This window comes from Peromyscus maniculatus, chromosome 12, assembly GCF_049852395.1.
Source record: "Peromyscus maniculatus bairdii isolate BWxNUB_F1_BW_parent chromosome 12, HU_Pman_BW_mat_3.1, whole genome shotgun sequence".
Taxonomy (NCBI): Eukaryota; Metazoa; Chordata; class Mammalia; order Rodentia; family Cricetidae; genus Peromyscus; species Peromyscus maniculatus.
The window spans coordinates 13,464,596-13,485,618 of record NC_134863.1 but is presented as its reverse complement, the minus strand read 5'-3'; the positions used below and the strand labels follow the sequence as shown (position 1 = coordinate 13,485,618).

General features: G+C 45.6%; 1 protein-coding gene across 4 annotated transcripts in view; it reads left to right on the top strand.

Moving 5' to 3' along the window:
• The window catches only part of Igf2bp2 (insulin like growth factor 2 mRNA binding protein 2), a 120,642-nt gene that overhangs the window by 78,089 nt on the left and 21,530 nt on the right, over nucleotides 1-21,023 (top strand). For all 4 annotated transcript variants that reach the window (XM_076548607.1, XM_076548609.1, XM_076548608.1 and 1 more), the window contains exons 3-8: nucleotides 6,734-6,782; nucleotides 8,460-8,511; nucleotides 12,298-12,361; nucleotides 14,417-14,689; nucleotides 16,329-16,463; nucleotides 19,867-19,989. In XM_076548607.1, coding sequence (XP_076404722.1) covers nucleotides 6,734-6,782; nucleotides 8,460-8,511; nucleotides 12,298-12,361; nucleotides 14,417-14,689; nucleotides 16,329-16,463; nucleotides 19,867-19,989 — 696 coding nt within the window. The remainder of the gene's footprint in view (nucleotides 1-6,733; nucleotides 6,783-8,459; nucleotides 8,512-12,297; nucleotides 12,362-14,416; nucleotides 14,690-16,328; nucleotides 16,464-19,866; nucleotides 19,990-21,023) is intronic.

The window sequence follows — 21,023 nt, the reverse complement described above, 5'->3', positions numbered from 1 at the left end:
GTCATCCTAGTCTTCAAAATCAATCACAGTTCTATTAGCTTTTGGTAGGAATATTTGGGTACTGGTGGTCCGATTGTTCAGGACCCCAGGCCTCACACACGATCTGATTGGCCTGGTGGAAGGTGCTTATGAGGGGGAGTATGTGGTTTGCACAGCTTTGGACTCCAGAGAGAATTTAACATCAGTAGTATTCATCATGACTATAATGATAAAGATGGTGGACACAGTTTCTTCTTTTGGGGGCGGGGATAAAATGGTGTTGGCTCATTGTTTATAATGTGAAATGGAAGAAGTGGCTTGTTTAGAGACTAGCCACTGCTGGTCGCTGAACACTGCTGTGGTCCTGCCTTCTGGGGCAGAAGAAGAAAAGTGGGAAGGATGCTGAGCAGTGGGGGAAAAAACAGGGTAGATCCAGGTAAGACGTAGAGAAATCGGTGGGTGTGATGCTAAGGAGCACACACTCCCTGGTGACTGGGCGAGCCTGTCCAGGTGCCACATCAGAACTTGGGTTCTTTATGTTATTTATCTGAACTCCCTGCTGTATGTAAATATTTGTTTGTAACATGGTTAGTCTTAATTATACAGATTTTAAGTCAGGGCTCATATAAAGCTAGTTAATCACTTTTCTTTTTTCTTTCTTTTTTTTTTTTTTTTTTTTTTTTTGGTTTTTCGAGTCAGGGTTTCTCTGTGTAGCTTTGCGCCTTTCCTGGGACTCACTTGGTAGCCCAGGCTGGCCTCGAACTCACCGAGATCTGCCTGGCTCTGCCTCCCGAGTGCTGGGATTAAAGGCGTGCGCCACCACCGCCCGGCAGTTAATCACTTTTCGAGAAATGGGTTTTGTTAAGTGGAAACTTCATCACACATGAAAGCACATACTTGTAATCCCAGCACTCAGGAAACTGAGGCAGAAAGATCATGAGTTTGAGCCAAGCCTGGGCTATATAGCTAGTTCAGGGCCAGCCTGAGCTACATCCCAAAACTGTGTCTCAGAACACCCCCCCCCCCCAGCAGCACTTCATCACAGCAGAATGAGAGACTAAATGGAATGCTTACTTGCGTTTTTGTTTCTTCTGTTTCAACCTTGGAAGGCCGAAGCAAAGTGCGCGTCTTTGGGATGCACAGACAGATGCAGTCTTTGTATCCAGTGTCTCACGTTCCTGAATTCCAATGTGTTCTTCTTTTCAGGCAATACACATACACTGTTACTCTTCTCTGGGAGCTCTCTGGAATTTGTCCCACCTGTATTTTGGGGAGGTTCTAAAACTTGGTCTTGCCCCATGAGGGATGGCACAGCCTGGCAGAGCTGAAGCAGGTGATTTTTCCACGTGTCCCCACCTGTGGAGAAGTTTCCTTCCAGTAGGAGAGGGTGTGGTGAAAATCTGCAGTGAGGTTGATGTTGCAGGAAAGGCTTACACGTTCATCCCTAAGGCTAGTAGTTCTTCTGTCTAAGGGGATGCATCCTACCCAGAGTCTATTGAAACAAAAATACATCCTTGAAATACAAACTTTTGTTGGTGAATTGGCAATTCCAGTGTGACATTTTTAAATATTTAAATATATAAAGCAAAAAACCTGTCACTCCCTGACTGAGACTTAGATAACTCCGTTTATTTATCTGAAAATTTTTGACAGTGATAGGCACTTCACTAGCAGTGGTAAGGCTTCAGTGAGAAGCATAGAGCCATTGATATAAGTAGTACTTGTAGTTTGGGGATATCTTCCTGCTAAAAACTGTGAAGGATGTTTTGGATGTATCTTTGAGATTTTATTAGTCTACATCCCATTAAACTACTAGAGGGGTGAGCGAGAGAGTATCGGTGAGCCCACAGAGAAGATCAGGAAAGCTACCATTATTTTTCTTTATATTGTAAATAATGGGTTGGAGGAGCGTGATGGGGATGTTATCTAGAGGGAATGATATTCAGAGCTTCAGAAAAGTGTTGGAATTTTCCTGTGACATCTCCCCTCCCAGTCTCGCCCTCCTCCTCCCCTCCTTTGCTCTTCCTCTATTTTATCCTCCCCCTCATCTTGTTCTTCCTTTTGTTCTTTGAGACAGTCTCACTGTGTAGCCCAGGCTAGCCTGTAACTCTCAATCCTCCTCCCCGAGCCTCAAGGGCACTGGGATTATAGGAATGCCCCTCTGGGCCTGGTTTCCAATTTCCTAAAGAGGTTTTTGTCCAGGCTGTTGGTCCTTCTGTGGTGATCTCCACCCTCCTTTCCCAGTTCTCAGTTCCTTTATTCCTTGATGTGGACAAGCATTTTAGAGATTATGTTTCCAAGCATCCTGACATGGGAATTTAATCAGGTCTGCTTTCTGCTCGCCTGAAATGCAGCCTTCACATGGAAGGAAGTATCTGTTGTAAGAAGCGCCGTCATTTGAGGGCTGTTCAGTTAGGGTATGGGATGAGCTACCTGTAGTTCCTCTGCTGTTGCACTTGAACAGATGATTTGTCAAATAAACTGACGCTCTGCAGTAATAGAGCAGGAGATATGAGTGTTGGCTGACGCAGTCCTGTTCCCTCTTTACTTAGCAAGTTCTGGTATGCTTTTAATGAATAAATCTTACATATTGACTAAAATGACAGTTATGTCGATTATACCCTGCTTATCAAAGACTTAACAGCTAACATCCACATGTAAGCAAATGTATAACCATATTTGTCGTTTAGGGTCTGGGTTACATCAGAACTTTCATGATTACCTGTGACTTTCATGATTTCGGTTTAATAGCTGAGTAGTAGTCCATTGTGTAAATAAATGTACCACATTGTCTTTCTCTGTCTGTTGATGGAGATCTAGGCTGATTCCAGTTTTCTGGCTATGATGAATAGAGCAGCAATGAATATGGTTGAGAAAGTGTCTGTAGTAGAATGGATAGTCCTTTGGGTGTATGTCCAAGAGTGGTATAACTGTATCTTGAGGTAGGTCTATTCCCGCTTCCTGTGGAATTGCCACACTGATTTCCATAGTGGGTGTACAAGTTTACATTCCCACCATTTAACCACAGAGTCCAGGTATAGAGTAAGGGACTAGTGGAGAAGGAAGAATCTCCCCAGGGAAGAAAAATACAAAAGATAGTTATGGGTGGGTGAGGAGAGGCTGGGGGATGCAGTGTGATCGTGGACTGGAACAGGAGGATCAAACCAGAAGAGAGGAAAAGAAGGGGGCCATGGGGGAGGAGTATGGGGAGGGACCACTCAACTGAGGGTCATTTGAGGGTTCATATGGAAATCCAATAAAGTAAAAGCTTCTCTCTCTCTCTTTTAAATGACAGGGTTTCCCTATGTAACCCTGACTGTCCTGTAACTGTAGATCCGCCTGCCTCTGCCTCTGGAATGCTGGGATTAAAGTCGTGTGCCACCACCACCCAGCAAGTAAAAGCTTCTTAAAATATGTCCATATGCGAAAGAAATCTAAATGGAATCGTTAAATGCAGGGCCCCGCCAAACATCTCTTCTCACTCAACAAAACCTCCAGTGCAGGAAATGGGTAACTTTTAATCAAGGTGTTGGCCAAAGGGGTCCCATGGAAACCCCTAAACAACCCAAGCCATGGGTGGCTCCCTACAAACGGATGCTAAAGCCATATTGCTGAAGACAGCCCCTGCATAACTCACGGAACACGAAGAAGTTGGGCTGACGCCTACATAGAACAACCTTCACCTGACTGACTAGCAGTCACGGTGCCGGATGGCACTCCGCATGCTCCCTAAGGAGAAAGGCGAACAGACCCAGCTGCAATCTCTTCTGTCTTCCGTGGCGGCCTGCCTGCCACACACACTGGTGCAGTGGTGGTACAAAGCTCGTGGGAGTGGCCAGCCACCACCCGATTAGGTTTCGGGCCCACTCTGTGAGATGGAACCCCAGCCCTACACTGCCTGGGTGGCCAAGGCACGGAGACTGCATAGACCGTGGACCTAGGAGAAAACCAAACACTACTGTTCTGCTGAGGGGATGAAGCAATAACATGGCTCCGAGCGCCATTCTGCTGTACTCATAGATCAGTGCCTTGCTCGGCCGTCGTCAGTGAGTTTCCTGCACGTATACATGTGTACAGACCTACTCTTCGGTGCTCTGGATTGCTGAGCTGTGTTTCTAGCCCTGTCTTACTTGTTTAAAAACAAAGATCAACAATTAAAACTCTTATAGTAGCTGAGGGGCTGAGAAAGGAGAATCTGTCTCCACAAGTTCAAGGCCATCCTTGGCTACATAGTAGATACAAGCCAACCATAATAACAGCCTATGTTATGGTCTGCGTCCGGGGGCCTGGTGATGTGGTTCCATGGCTGAGAGCATGAACTGCTCCTGTAAGAGGATTGAGTTCAGTTCCTAGCACCCTTGGTGGCTGGCTCCCAACCACCTGTAACTCCAGTTCTAGGGGGTCTGATTCTGGCCTTCATGGGCACCCACACATAGTGCACACACACCCCCATGTACACATATACATACAAATAATTTACAAAACCAGGATCAACTTAATTAGTAACTGGTTTTCTGTAACGACATGCCTTAGAGAGTTCCCTAACAGCTGTCTGTTATAACTGTGCTTATTTATATATAACTATATATGACTATGTATATAACTATATAACTATATAACTATATATATATATAAGACTATATATATATATATATAACTTATTTATCACGTGCTGATAGATACTCACTGTGCAGTAGCTATGTTTGTTCGGATATCCTTGAGCTCATGAATAAGTTGCTGTCTGTGGGCTATATCTTTGGTTAGCAGTTAGAGTCAATATTTATATTTGGAAACAACAAACTTTTTTTTTTTTTAGACATACTCTATCTTCTTAAATTCCGATGACTTTTCTACAGATGGGTTTGGTGCACCGTCTGTAGGAAATTTCTGTGCAGCCACCGTAGGCCTGCCTCTTTATGAAGAACAGGGGCCAAAGAGTGCGCTAAGCCAGGCTTTAGGACCTGGAGACAACAAAGTGGCTCTTGATTCTTGCTGCTTTTTCCGTGCGGCCATGAGATGTGAGGTTTTACATCCTCACCCGTACTAGCCATTAGCACAGCGCATTCACACTTTAAAGACTACACGGCAGCTCATGCGTGTGACCCCTGCACCAGCCAACCTAGTGTACCTAGTAGCCTTGGGGAGCCCCAGGCTGCTGCAAGACCTTGTCTCTCGGCTCCCGGAGTCTGCCGGAACACACCTGAGGCTGGCCTCTGGCCTCCTCGGGCACTTTCTCAAACCTGCACGTGCAGGGAAGAGATGAGCTGCTCGCTTCACTGGTTTTCCTTCTCGTAGTCTGTACTTCTTTGTTCCTCCAAGGCTGTTGCCAAGGTTGAAGCCATGGGGATGCATGTGGCCGTGTACAAACACTGTTTGGAAATACGAGCACCAGAAAGAAGGGAAAAGGGATGGGGACCACATCCCTCCTCCAGCATTCCCCGCAAATGAGTGTTGATGGAATCGGAGTTCAATGAAAACTGCACTTCTGTACACTGGTGGGTCTTCCCAGGGTTTAATAGGGTCTCAGCAGATGAGAATAGAAAGACCATGATGCCTTTCTTCCCAGGCTGGCTTTGAACTTATGATCCTCCTGTCTTATGATTGTTAGTATAAGAAACCTAGATCGCCATACCTGGCTTATTTTCTGTGTAATTTTAATTACATTTTCTTTGTAATCGTTTACATAAAAAAAAAAAAAAAAGGCAGAAGAAGAGCTGAGCGGCACAAACCTTTAATTCCAGCACTCGGAGGGCAGAGGCAGGAGGATCTGTATGAGTCTGAGGTCAGAGCAAGTTCCAGGACAGCCAGGGCTACATATAGAGAGACCCTGTCTTGAAAAACAAAAACAAACACAGAAGAAGATACCTAAATCATTTAGAGCCTTCGGACTTTCAGGGTGTCTTAAGAAAGGCCTCTGAATTTAGAGAGGAAGAGGGAGAGGGGAGGGGGAAGGGGGAGGGGAGAGGAGGAGGGGAGGAGAGAGGGGGAGGGGAGAGGGGAGAGTTTAAATACTCACGATAAGGAAAGTGGCTAGATGAAATAAATGCCAGACATTCATGGGGTAGGAAACAGACAAGGAAGCTTTCTAAGACAGGAAGATTGTCAGTGTGTTACTATCAGGTGAAAAAACAAGGTACAGACTGGAGAACGTACCGGTGCTTCTGTAAGAGACGTAAGTCTGTATTTTTACATGAAACTGAAGATATGCAGAAACAAGTTGCTTCCAGCGAGGAGCGGGAGATGGAAAATTGTTATGATGTTTTAATTTCGAACTGCAAATAAATTACCTTCTGGAAATAAATTTTTAAATGAAATTTGACATGAAACAAAATCTGATTTTGTTTAAGCCCATAGTATTTGTGACCTTACCCAGTGTGTTTGAACCTGGGGGTAGGATCAGTTGCAAGCATGTATGTTTTGAGAGAATAATCATAAAAACAATATATGGTGGTTCATCTTCTGACTTCTTTAGTAGGAAATTGGAAATGTAAATCTGTATTTAAATTGTAGCTTCTTTAACTTGTTGCGATTTGTGGATTTTTTTTTTCCTCCCAAGGTAATTAAAACCTTAAAACCCGGAGCCTGCTATCCACTGTAGGAATGTTCTCTGTGTGTGTGTGTGTGTGTGTGGGGGGGGGGGGTTGGTGCATATAGTTGGACAGTGAACTTGGTTTATGATCTTCTGTCTGATTTTGTTATTTGCTGAAGTTGGAGTGGATGGAGAAAATGTTCTAGACTGCTCTTGTCTTTACAGGAGCAGAAAAATCCAGATTCGGAACATCCCGCCTCACCTGCAGTGGGAGGTAAGCCGGGACTCCAGACACCTCCTTGCCTTAGCTTCCTTTTGCTTTAGGACTCAGAGACCTTGAGACGTGTCCCCCACACCTCTGGGTCCTGTCCTTCCTCTCCAGGGCTGGGCACACAGTGCGATTTAGAGGTTGTTTGCTTCTCCCTCCCCAGCCAGGTGCCCTCTGGCCTCTCACAGTCTTCTCCCTCAGGTACCACACCACAAACACCTGCACACCAGCCAGGGGACAAAGTGTGCACCCCTTTGTGATTCTTAGCGTATGATCTGATGAACGATTTTTGTTGTTCCCCATTCTGATTGGCTGAGGCACCGGGAAACCTATGGAAACAGAAAGTCCTTTGTCGGAGTAGATTTGTTTGTTTGTTTGTTTTTGTTCTGAGTTAGTTGCCATGAGTAACCATTAAAGATATATCTGCAGGGCACTCCAAGTCTAAGATTGCTATCTTAAATACAGTAGGATGCAAGGAGTGGCCCCACTGTTAGGAACAAACTGCCCTAACCCACAGGATACCAGACCAGCCTCAAAAAAAAGCTGTTTTATCTTTGTCTTTAAAAGCGGAAGAAGAAACAGGACGAGGCTGAAGAGCTGCCTTTGCAGGGGACCCAAGTTCCATTTCCAATAGTCAAATTGAGTGGCTTACCTATGACCCCAGATCCAATACCTCTGGCCTCTGCAAGCGCATGCCCCTCTCTCTCTCTCTCTCTCTCTCTCTCTCTCTCACACACACACACACACACACACACACACACACACACACACACAAAATAACCAGGCATTGTGGTGTATAGTGGTGTGTGACTTTAATTCCAGTGCTTAGGAGACTGAGATAGGCTGATCTCTTGAGTTTGAGGCTAGCCTGGTCTATGTAGGGATTTCCAGGACGGCCAGACCCTATCTCAAAAATAAATCTTTTTTTTAAAAAAGCAAACTTTTGCCAGGTGATGGTGGCACACACCTTTAATCCCAGCACTCGGAAGACAGAGGCAGGCGGATCTCTGAGTTCGAGGCCAACCTGTTCTACAGAGTGAGTTCTAGGAAAGGCTCCAAAGTTACATAGAGAAACCTGCCTCAGAACAAAACAAAACAAAGCAAAAGAACAAATTTTTAAAAAGATTTATTATTTTTATGTGTGTGTGTGTGTGTGTGTGTGTGTGTGTCTGTGTGGGTCTTTGTACACCACATGTGTTCAGTAACACACGAGGCCAGAAGAAGTCATTTGATCCCCCAGAACTGGAGTTACAGGTGGTTATAAGTTGCCATGTGGGTGCTGGGATCTCTCCATCCTCAAGAACAGTTTTTTACTATGGAAAAGTCTACACAGTCTATTACTTGAATAAATAAGGAGGCCAAAGGAAGAATTGTTAAATCCCCTAAAGAAAAATGAGCTCTGTCTTCTAGTCTGCTTTTCATTTCAATAGCATGGTTTTGAGTCATCAGATGAGTATAACTGTTCAGTTACCAGACTCCAAAATTGTGTGGTGTCATCTTATTGAATAGGCTGTTGGGAAGCAATCAGCAAAAAGTCCTGAATTCTTAGATGTGTAGAGTTCTTATGGAAGACCTGAAATGCCAACTTATTTACACTATTCCTATGTCTCTGTTTTAATGTGTTTCACTTGCGGAGGCAAATCAGTGTCTTTTTTATGATCTTTTCTTGCTGTTCCTTTACAGGTATTGGATGGACTGTTGGCTGAGTGTGGGACAGTGGAGAATGTGGAACAAGGTAATGAGCGAGGAGGTTAAACACACGAGGAGGTTAGCTCACTGAATGTTGGAGAGGGCATCATATTTCTTACAGGTTGGGGTCATCAGGGAGAAGTAGTAAGTCCCAACGCTTTTGACATGTTCTTCCGCTAGTGTCTGTTTGTACAGCTGCCTGTCAGAGGCATCTGTCATCTCTATATATCTATATAGTTCAGTTCAAGGAATATTCTTTTTTTTTTTTTTTTTTTTTTTTTTTTGGTTTTTCGAGACAGGGTTTCTCTGTGTAGCTTTGCGCCTTTCCTGGAGCTCACTTGGTAGCCCAGGCTGGCCTCGAACTCACAGAGATCCGCTTGGCTCTGCCTCCCGAGTGCTGGGATTAAAGGCGTGCGCCACCAACGCCCGGCTTTTTTTTTTTTTTTTTTTTTTTTTTTTTTTTTTTTTGATTTTTTGACACAGGGTTTCTCTGTGTAGCTTTGCACCTTTCCTGGAACTCACTTGGTAGCCCAGGCTGGCCTCGAACTCACAGAGATCCACCTGCCTCTGCCTCCTGAGTGCTAGGATTAAAGGCGTGAGCCACCACCGCCCAGCAAGGAATATTCTTTCAGGGTGTCTTTGTGTAGCCCTGGTTGACCTGGCACTCAATATATATATATATACCAGGCTGGCTTTAAACTCATATAGAGGCCTGCCTGCCTCTGCCTCCGAGTGCTGGGATTGGAGGTGTGGCCACCTCACCCAGCATTCAGGCACCTGCATGCATAAGCTCTGGATAAACATAGTTCGGATGGGACAAGCTTAATTCATCTGAGAATAGTTAACACTGCTGTTACTTAACTAACTCCAGCTCACTAGGAGGTGAGGACACAACCTAACATCTGTTTACTATGAGGTAGATTTTCCCTGCCAGGAGTCTTGAGACACTTATGAAAATGTAGGTTCCTAGGGTTCACCACAAACATGCAGAGACTCAGGGTGTGTTGCTGGATTTTAACGGCTCCCTTGCAGGGAGGGATCGAGAAGGCACAGCATCAATGACACAGACACTGGGAGTCAGTTGAAGGCAAACAGCAAACTCATTTATTCAATAACGGGGAAGGCCTTATATACCCTCCTCCCAGCACCCACGCTGTGTCCCAACCTGGTGGCATTGTGTGGTCATCCCTCACTGGCTGGTCATGATCAGGACCTCTGACAGCGTCTGTTGCTAGGCCCTCAGGCAGACTCCAGGTCGGCTCATAAGGAAGTACGTTATGTCCCATGCCTTGGCAACTGGTTTGAGTCCATTTCCTCGACCATTCCTACTACAGGGGTGGAGGGAATGGCTTATGGTTGAATCAAGAATCTCTGAGTGGTTTTGTGTGCACTCAGATCTGAGGCCCACCATCACAGGAACAGCACTGCATATGCCCAGGAAATATTCCTTCTCTCATGCTACTCATTTTTATTGGCTAAGGACCAAAGCACTGATTTTTAAGGGGAACCAAAAGGACACCTGAAGCTGATGTCCTGTATAGCTCTGTAGGAGTCTTGGAAAGGTGGATCACAGGACACTGACAATGAAGACGCCAAAGTATGGTAAAGGTGGCGTTTACATTGGCCCTGATCGCCCCCTGCCTGTGAACCCGTGGACAGTCGCTCAGCCTCACCAACTGAACCGCACCGATTCCGTCTCCACTTACGTAAAATAAGTGTGATTTCTACCCTTCCTATAGCGTCGAATGGTCACATCACTCAGCGGAAACCTGTTGATGTATTTTGTAGACAAGTGTAAAGGATCACAAAGTCCTTAGGGAAAGATCATATAGAATCCGATTTCTTACAGATGGTCCAGTCTGTCAGTGTACTAAGCATACTCATTTTGAAACAGCAATTACGTGGGTATGCTCCCCTCCACGATTATTAAGAACATTTCTCTGTTTCTCATAACTGCTTGCCCATGCTCAGAGTTGAAAGAAAAGCACTCGGAAGGAAAAATGCTTTCTATGAACTCTGTTCTCAGTTTTCACTTCCTTGTCGTTGAAAGGAAGACATTCTAGTAGTAGCAGGTGGGAACTTGGAAAAAAAAAAGTTGTAAAAACAAAGTGCTGGTCTGGGTGTGGTGGCCCATACCTGGAATCCCAGATTTGGAGAGAGGGAGACAGATTAGCAGCTGTAACCATGAAATCGATTCAGGATGGTGCTACCTGAGAAGATGTTCAAGGGCCCTGGGGCAGCAGGCTGCCCTTTGGCACCTGAGCACTGGAGACTGCCCAACTTCCAGCACCTTGAGGCACAGAGCAAGCCACCGAGCTGCTCATTTGTCGTGTTTCTTGGGTGATTTTGATCCAGTAGAGCCTGTCAGTAAAGTCTTAGGAACATGGCTTTCATGAGCAATGAAGTAAATTATTTAAATGGAGCTCAGCTTCCTCTAGAATTAAGGACAACGTGACTTGCAGAAGACATATCTTTGAAGGGCAGAGACTGTTAGTGAAAAGCGAGAGCAAAATCGCAGGATCCGGGATTCCTAGAGGATGCCTTTTCTGGGAGTCTGCATCTGCAGCCTTCTCTGTCGGTCTAGAAAGCTGCAGACTGGAAGCCTCTGACTTAGCACTGACACTGAGTGAGGACGGTGATATACCCCCGCTTGCTCTGTGGGCATCTGTGAGTAAGAACCATTAGGAGCAGCCTGAGTGCACCAGGGCAGAGGCCAGGGCCGGGATCGGTGCTGATGATGTGTCAATCATTGTGCTGATAGCTACTGCTGACTGTGCACCTCCTTCCTACTGGTCCCCCAGCATCTCCCCCATCAAGTCTGAAGCTGCTTTGAAATTACTGGGCAAAATATGGTTTTATCTTAGAGTCTTTAATGTTTGGGGGATGCCAGATTCCTTTGAGAATCTCAGAGTCACATTTCTTTACATTTTAATAATGTTACAACGGGGATGGTCCTAGAACCCCTGAAGTTTAAGAAGGAGTATTGCTACTTTGAAAGGGAGCTTTATTGTGACTTTCCAGAATTTTTTTTTTTTTTACTGCTGTTGACTTGAAATTCCACAACGTCTTGTTTTGAATAGAGGATCCAATTTAGTCATTCTTGGTTTTTGTGTAAACATTTATGTTTTCTGGGTTAAAGCAAGCTTCATCAATCATGCCCTTTGAATGAATTGTGTGTGTGTGTGTGTGTGTGTGTCTGTGTCTGTGTCTGTCTGTCTCTCTGTCTACATGTCTGTGTCTGTTTAGAGATAGGGACTTGCTGTATAACCCAGGCTTCCTGTCCTGCCTCAGTCTCCTGTTGTTATCATAGATGAATGGGTTGATGGATGGATGGATGGAAACACACACACACACACACACACACACACACACACACTGCATGCCACAGATATATATGGTTGACTTTCCTTACTATTATTGTATGTTTATAAAGTAAGTAAAATTCCGGCTGGAGAGATGGCTCAGTGGTTAAGGGCACTGGTTGTCCTGCCAGATGGTCCTGATTCAATTCCCAGCAACCACGTGGTGGCTCACAACCATCCGCAATGAGATCTGGTGCCCTCTTCTGGCCTGCAGGCGTACATGCAGGCAGAACACTGTATACTTAATAAATAAATAAATCTTTAAAAAAAATAAGGGAAATTCAGGGCACCGTTTTATAGGTGCAACTGATTACAGAGTGTGGTATACATTTGATTTACAGATTCTATAATGATAGTAAACAGAGGTGCACATGACTCTGGTTAAGGGTTTCCCCCTGAAGTTAGCCTTCCCCGGGCTGGAGGGGGATAGCTCTTTTTAAATGATGATGCGATTTTCATTTCTCCCCCAGTCAATACAGATACAGAAACCGCTGTTGTCAACGTCACCTATGCGACCAGAGAGGAAGCAAAGATGTAAGTGGGTCTGGGTTTGCCTCCTTGAACGTGTATTCGGGCTTGTCTCTGGTTTCCTTTGAGTCCTGCTCCTGGAAACCCTTCCTGAGAAGACAGGTGCCAGCCAGTCCACATCCTCTTGGGCATGCCAGGACAACTCCAGGGTATCCATGTCTGTGCAACCCCAGGGAGCTCGTCCCAGGCTGTTGGGTGATCATCCAGGGGACTCCGTGTTGAACAGTGTTGAACTTGGCATCAGCAGGAAGGGAAGGATACCAGCGGTTATGATACCGCACCCATGGGCTCACTTTGACGAGCTTCCTGGGGCCTCTTTACCTGGAGCCTCTTTACCTGGAGCATGCTCGTTCTCCACAAGGAGTGTGCACAGCCTTCTGTCCACACTCACTGAATGGAGACTAAAGCAGTAGTTTTTAATGTGTACGATATTTTAAAAAGGATTCACCTCAGCGACAACAGCAGGCTTAATTGTCTGGGAATATTCCACCCATGTGCCGGACTTGGACTCTCTACTCTTATTCCGTTCATTACTCTGTTGCTTCAATAATGATTAGAGTTTACTTCTAAAAGTTTTTTAAACAATAACAAAAAACAAGATTTTTTTTTTTTAAATCTTTTGGGCTTGAGGTGGGGGGATTATAGCCATGTCCTGCCATGCCTAGCTAAGAAGTTTCTGTTGGTAGGAGGTCCTTGAAGTGCCTCATAGGCCGGTGAACTTAGAAGTATAACGGGTAGTCGTACTTCCTGGCTGTGTGTAGCCCAGGCTATACCCATTCCAAGGTAATTACCTCATTGCTGTTGCAGTTCTCAGCACGTGTGGAGACATAGTGTACCCATTTTCCTACCGACAGGCTCAGGAAGGTAAATAATTGGTCATTGCTAAACGTACGGGCTCATCTGCTGTGAAGCTTGGCCAGGCCATGCCACCTCTGCCCATCCTAGCCATAGCCCAGTGCCACGTGGCTGGATCTACACGTTACCCGCTTGCCTTCATTGAATTCAGAAGGTTCTGTTTTGGAATGAATTCGCAAACCCTCAGTGTTACCCAGTAGGATGGCTGCAGAAACATGTAAGGCATTCTCCCACTTCATGTACAGTTTTGGAAACACAGAGGTAGATCTTGTTGTTTATAATGGTTATTTGTAGATAATCTGTAACCTTGAGGACTGAGGGCAGACACACCCTATCTGCTAGAGAATAGTGAATACTGAGACGTTACCAGCCGGACACTGGGCAGTCTGGTCTCTAGGCGTTTGCCCCTGAGGAAGAGCTGTAACTTCAGAGGTACCCAGGGTAATGTGATTTTTCAAGAGACTGGGCCTAATGTCCAAGCTTAGGGAGGCTCAGTAGCAAAGGTTACAGCGAACCGGGAGAAGGCTGACCTCGTTTACAGTTGTGTCCAGTGGAGAAGGCTGACCTCGTTTACAGTTGTGTCCAGTGGAGAAGGCTGACCTCGTTTACAGTTGTGTCCAGTGGAGAAGGCTGACCTCGTTTACAGTTGTGTCCAGTGGAGTGGGCAATGGATTCTATAAAAATATTTGATGATGGAAAATGTTTAGCATGTTAACTGAGTTTTAAGGACCAGAAATAGAATATCCATTTTTAATACGTTTTAGTAAACAATGCATAATAAGGACAAGGAACTATCCATTCTATAGCTTCCCTCATTTGTGTTTATGGGTTTCTGAATTTCTCGAATGTATTTAAATTTGTGATATGATTAAGATAATCATGAAGACGTGTTACAGTTAGAAAGCAATTCTCTTGGACCCCTACTTAGAGTTTTTGGTGAGAGGAGTTTAGTCTCGGGGGGGGGGGGGGGGGTGAGGTTGGGGATGGGGATGCAAACCGCAGAATTGTGCCTTAGTCACCTAGACCTAGATGCGGAAAGATCGTCCCCTGAGACTCCAGGGGTGAGACGGGATTTGTCTCTGCATCCTTGGTGCTTGGCACAGGCACCACATAAGTGGCTAGTGAGCAAAGTGAGTCAGCCCCTCCTCCAGACACCCAGGCTTTCCTGTACTCTCCGCTAAGCCTTCCTACCCCGCTGTGTTTCAGAGCCATTGAGAAGCTGAGTGGGCATCAGTTTGAGAACTACTCCTTCAAGATTTCCTACATCCCCGATGAAGAGGTGAGCTCTCCTCCGCCCCCTCAGCGAGTCCAGCGTGGGGACCACTCCTCCCGGGAACAAGGCCACAGCCCCGGGAGCTCTTCTCAGGCCAGACAGATTGATTTCCCGCTGCGGATCCTGGTCCCCACCCAGTTTGTTGGTGCCATCATCGGAAAGGAGGGCTTGACCATCAAGAACATCACTAAACAGACCCAGTCCCGGTACGTGCCGCCAGGGCTTCCTTTGCTTCCTTCTGAGGGGTCGCCTGCATCCTGTCTCCGCCATGCTCGGAGCACTTGTTGCTATAGTGGAAGGCTTTGTCATATGGAGCAGCTCTTCTCCCGATAGACTGGCTAGACTCACCTCAGGTGGGGGCTGTGGTGAGTGGTCATGCTGATGACGTAATCATCATTCCCTGAAAGGCTGAGTCCATGAAGAGAAGACTGAGGACCTCCAGGAAGGATGGTCCCTTTCACTGGCGTTCTGTGAGCAGGTCTGGTTCCACAGTGGCTGAGAGGAGCCCTGGTCATAGGATGCTCTGGTGTGAGCTCTTACCTTCTACTGAGTCAGCCTTGGGTTAGCCATTCTTTAGACCATCTAGGTTGTTTTCTGTAGAAGCTGTGGGTCACTGCTACATCGAACAAGCAAGTATCTGGCTTTGTGTCTGGCTTTCTGTGTAAGAAGGCTGAACTGGAGGTAGCAGCCAGTGGGCAAAATGATTTGTACAATTGTTGATTTTTATGTGACCGTTAAGACCACAGCACACTGTAATGAAGACGTAAGACTTGAAAACAGTGACGTGTGTTCAGGTTTTTATGAACTAGTTCATCTCTTTGAGTATCAGTTGCTTCTGTGAAAAAGGAAGCCACTGTGTTTTACCAGGATCGTTGTGAGAAAGCACACAATTGGGCAGATCAAATGAACTGACGTTGCAAAGCACCAGATTGCTAGCAAATACTCTTACCTGAGCTGGTGTGTCTTACTCCAGTCCTGAGTGAATGTCCTGTAACCTGCAGAGGACACCCCCCACCCCACCCCACCCCCCACCCCGCCCCCAGACACTGATGGTTAAGACCCAGCGTGCATATTCCCTGGAGGGAAATGCTGAAGTAAGAAGTTGTAGTCTAGCTGGGTGTGGTGGCGCACACCTTTTATCTCAGCATTATAAAGTAATTTTTATGTCTCTGTTCTGATTGCAAAAATTGTGTAAGGTGGCTTACGTTTCAGCGAAGCGACATTAGTTCTCGAAGTGTGGGTCCCAGTTTGAGAAAGAGGTTGAAGACTGGGTTCTTTCTAACAGTGAAGTGGAAGGGGCTGCCATCAGTTACGAGACTCTGAAAGTGGACAGAGCCTGGAGGAAGGCAGACTGCCAACAGAAAGGAAACCAGAACCTTAGGAAGGCAGAGAGGCAGACCTTTGTCCCTCTGTCTCTCTGTCCCTCTGCCCACGCTCCGATACACAAAGCTTGCTCGAGTTTGGTGTTGGAATTCGGATTCATGTATGGCAGAGGTCAGCACTGCTCTGTTGGGCTGCTCCCTTCTCATGTTGCTCTTCACTTCTCTAGACATTTGAAGGCTGCACAAAATACTTCATTAGCCAAGCTGGCTTTAGTAGCAGGTTGTCTGGGTGCCTTGGTCCTGCACCACTCCTGTCAGAACGGCCCCCTTCTGACCGGAGCTGCGGGGGGCTTACATTTGGTCCAAGCCCCCTTGCATACCGGCCCCTCGGAGAGCAGCCTGAGCTGCAAGTGTGCTGATGGCATTTCCGCTCTCCTCACTGTGTTGGCCGGGGCTGTGCTTTCTTGCGTCCAAGGCCCTGTTGGGCATTGCTTTGCTATGGCTCCTGATTCTTTCCCTATAGGGTAGACATCCACAGAAAGGAGAACTCTGGGGCTGCAGAGAAGCCTGTCACCATCCATGCCACCCCAGAAGGGACATCTGAAGCGTGCCGCATGATTCTTGAAATTATGCAGAAAGAGGCTGATGAGACCAAACTGTAAGTTCGTGCAGTGCTGTAAGATTAAGAAGTATGTTAAAAAGCTCCGCCAGAACACAGCACACAGAATCACCTGTCTAGGATGGATGGGGGCTCACAGAGGCCAGGGAGCCTGTAGGGTCTGACCCAGGTCCTCTGCGTGTGTGTTATGACTAAGTAGCTTGGTGTTTTTGTAGGATTCCTAACAGTGGGAGTGGGGGCAGTCCCTGACTCTTCTGCCTACTTATGGACTCTCTTCCTCCTCCTGGGTGCCTTGTCCAGCTGTGATAGTATATGCATGGTTTTATAGTAGCATATTATGCTGTGCTTGGTTGGTGTCCCTGGGAGGCCTGCTCTTTTCTGAGGGAAGATGGGGGTGGGTGGTGGGTGGGGTGGGGGGGGTGGGGAATCTGGAGGAGAGGGGGAAGAGGGGGAGGGAGAAGAAATGGTGGTTGGGATGTAATATGTGAGAGAAGAATGAAAAAAAATGTTAAAAAGCTCTTAAGTGTGTTATTCAATAAAGGTAGAGAGGATCATGTTTGTATTACTCAGGGTTCTCTAGAGGAACAGAACTGATAGAATGAATTTACATATGTATATATACATATATTCATACACATGAACATTATATATAAATAGAATGTGTATGTAATGTATACACTACATACAACTAGAATATGTATGTTATATATATACACATACAAGACCTCCACATATATGAATTTATGTTCATATAAATGTATATGTTCATATATGTATATATGTGTCTGTGTATATATTTGTGTGTGTGTGTGTGTGTGTGTGTGTGTGTGTGTGTAGAGAGAGAGAGATGGGGAGAAAGGGAATTTATGAGAGTGGCCTACAGGCTGTGACCTATGTGGTCTAGCTAGTCCAGCAGTGGCTGTCCACTAATAAGAAATCCAAGAGTCCAGCACTTGTTTGGCCCATGAGGCTACATGTCTCAGATGGTCTTCAGTAGATGGGATCCCAAAGAGGTACACTCTGATGCCAGTGAAGGAGTGGACTGGCCAGCAAAAGCAGGAGCTTCCTTCTTCCAGTCCTTTCTACAGGCTGCTGGCAGAAGTTGTGGCCCAGATTAAAGGTGGATTAAAGGGTTAAAGGTGGATCTTCCCACTTCATATAATTAAGAAAAATAGCTGGGTGGTGGTGATGCACACCTTTGACCCCAGCACTCCAGAGGCAGGGCAGGTGTCTCTGAGTTCAAGGCCGTTCTAGTCTACAGAGAGTTCTAGGACAACCAGGGCCACACTGAGAAACTCTGTTTCAAAAAAAAAAAGAAAAAGAAAAAGAAAAGTCCTTCACAAGTGTACCCAGCAGCTTAGGTTTTACTTAAATTTATCTGTAGTTTTAAAAAAGACTGTCAGTCTTCAAAATCTGTGGGCAGTGGTGGCAGCTTTATAGAGAAACGTTGAATATCAAACTCATTTGGCAAATAATAGCAGATGTGATGTGCGGAACCAAGACTAAAGTGTTCTAAAAAGATCAACGTTACAGATCTGTTCTCCCATCTCACCTGACAGTTATCAGGTATTTACTTTACTTGCAACTGTTTGAAGCCCCCTAAATGTCATGGCTTTAATTTGAGGGAACCCTTCTTTGATCTAAATTATTGAGGCTTTTACAAATAACACCCCCCTTGGTTCTTTTGATTAGTTTTACGCCACTTATAAAATGGCCACAAGATGGGTGTGCAGATGGGGATTTTAAGATGTCGGACAGAACCACGATAGAGTTTGAATGTCTGAGTTTTTCTGAGCAGCTGCCCTGGGCCGAGCACTGAGCTTCGTGTAGAAGCTACAGCTATGAGCAGGAGTAATCATGGCGGTGAGAAATCAGCCTGCACACGAGACTCATCCAAGACTCGGGGACGCAGGGAGTGACTCGAGGGTCCCGGGAGGACAGGACCAGAGGGGGCGAGGACAAGGCACATGATACACGATAAGACACTAAGCTTCCTTTAATTTGCCAAGTGTGCTGGATGTGGCTGTATGCACTGGGGATGCGCAGAGAGCAAGGCAGACAGGCTCCTCTGCCCTCTGAGGGGTGCATCCTGGGACAGCCTCTACCATATTGTTGATTTGGGTGCCTTGCAATGATGTGCCTCTCAGACACTTCCGCTCTCAATTAGTAGAAAATACAAGTGGCGTAAGTAGTGAGAAACGTATTGTCAAATAACACAGAGCCCTAAGTTAGAAAAGCTCCGAGGTCGCTGGAACCTTGGACTCAATGATCTGGGATGTTTGCTTTGCTTTCCTTACAGTATCTCAGACCTTGTATCACCACAGGAAGATATCCCAAACTTGAAAGGAAGGCTGTCACGTTGTGTGCCTTTTTAAATGTTTGGAAGAATTGTGGTAAAATACACATAACAATGTATTCATTCACACTGTTATAAAATACATGTCCAGAATTTTCTCAGGTTACAAACCTGAACCTCCCTTGGCCCATTCAACAGCTTCTGACTTTCTAGTCTCGTCTCGCTGTTCTCACCAATTGGGTTACTTAGACCAATGGTTCTCAACCTGTCGGTCACAGCCTCCTGGGGTCAAACACCCGTTTCACAGTCACATGTCAGGTGTCCTCTATAACCAGATATTCATGACAATAGCAAAATTAGTTATAGGGTAGCAACAAAAATAATTTTATGGGGGGCTAGAGAGATGGCTCAGCGGTTAAGAGCACTGACTGCTCTTCCAGAGGTCATGAGTTCAATTCCCAGCAACCACATGGCAGCTCACAACCGTCTGTAATGAGGTCTGATGCCCTCTTCTGTAATGCAGGCAAAACACTCATACAACTACACAGAGAAACCCTGTCTCGAAAAACCAAAAAAAAAAAAAAGAATATAATGGTGGTTGGGGGTCACCACAACATGAGGAACTGCATTAAAGGTCCGCAGCATTAGGAAGGTTGAGAACCGCTGCCTTTAATACTTGCTATGAGTGGGTCACATGGATCTGTCTTCCTGTGACTGGTTTATCTCAGCCCTCAAGTTCTTCCACACTGTAGCACATAAAATGTCCACCCCCCAATCTGGATTATACTGCTGTGCCTTGACTGCTTCTTGATGATATTGCTGTGAATGTCGGTTTGCAAATAGTCATGGTTTTGATTCCTTTTTGATACATACCCAGAAGTGGGATTGCTAGATTCTATGGGATTCTATTTTTTAGTGTAGTTCCCACTGGCCTGCATCTGGACGCACTCACTGCCACCTGGCTACTAGTGAGTAGAAACTGGAAGTAGAGTTACCACTGTGTGGCTCATTTCAGTCAGGATTTATTAGCTAAGAGTGGGAAAGAACCTTAAAAAATGGGTTTCCATTTGTAAGAAGTGAAGATAACGACGCCCAGAGACAACGCAGCGTCTGTTCTAAGTGGTGAATCTACTTTCTCTTTTTTAGAGCTGAGGAGGTGCCTCTGAAAATCTTGGCCCACAATGGCTTGGTTGGAAGACTGATTGGCAAAGAAGGCAGAAATTTGAAGAAAATTGAACATGACACAGGGACCAAGATCACCATCTCATCGTAAGCTCCCCCTTCAGACTACTTATGTTCAGGAGCGACTGATTGAGTCTTCCTAGCCTCTACTTTTCTCCAGAGTGGAAATGCTCAGCCGTGCCATACTCTGAGCAGCAGGAAGCAGGTCCATAGGGTTGGCTCTATAGCCCACCAGAGCACTGACCAGCAAGAGGGGGGCCCTGGGCTCCATCCCCAGCACCATGAAATTGTTAAGATAAAAAAAAAATCCGGTCAGTTCTGCGGCACAAGCTTGTAATCCAGGCTCTTGGGAGAAGAGGCAGCTGAAGCAAAAGTCCAAGGCTGGCCTTGGCCGCACAGTGAACTCAAGGAGAGCTTTAGTGAGACCTTTCTCAAAATACAAAGTAAGACTTGGGGCTAGGGACATAGCTCAGAGGTAGAAGGCTTTCCTGTAGTCAGAATTTTCTGTCCCACCAGCCAGCTCCCAAATAACCTCACAGAAACTTATTAATTATGAAAGCTTGACCGATAGCTTAGGCTTGTTTCTAACTAGTTTTTATAACTTAAATTAACCCATATCTTTTTTAAAAAAAAAAAATTATTTATTAAGTATACAGTGTTCTGTCTGCATGTGTAACTCAGGCCAGAAGAGGGCACCACATCTCATAACAGATGGCTGTGAGCCACCATGTGGTTGCTGGGAATTGAACTCAGGACCTCTGGAAGAACAGCCAGTGCTCTTAACTTCGGAGCCATTTCTCCAGTCCTAACCCATATCTTTTAATCTATGTTTTTTTACTTTTTCTACTTCTTCTCTGTCTGGCTGGTGACTCCTCTCTTCTTCCCAGCATCCTATGTGCCTGAAAATATTGCCTAACTATTGGCCATTCAGCTTTTTAGTAAACAAATCAGAATAACATATCTTCACAGTGTACAAAAAGATTATTCCACAACATTTTCTAGCATTCGTGAAGCCAAGGTTCATAGTACTAATCACTAGTAAGACTTGCGACTAGATAGCAGGATTCTATGCTACAGTGTTAGGAAAAAAAAATCAAGTCTTTACCAGGATGTGTTTGTGG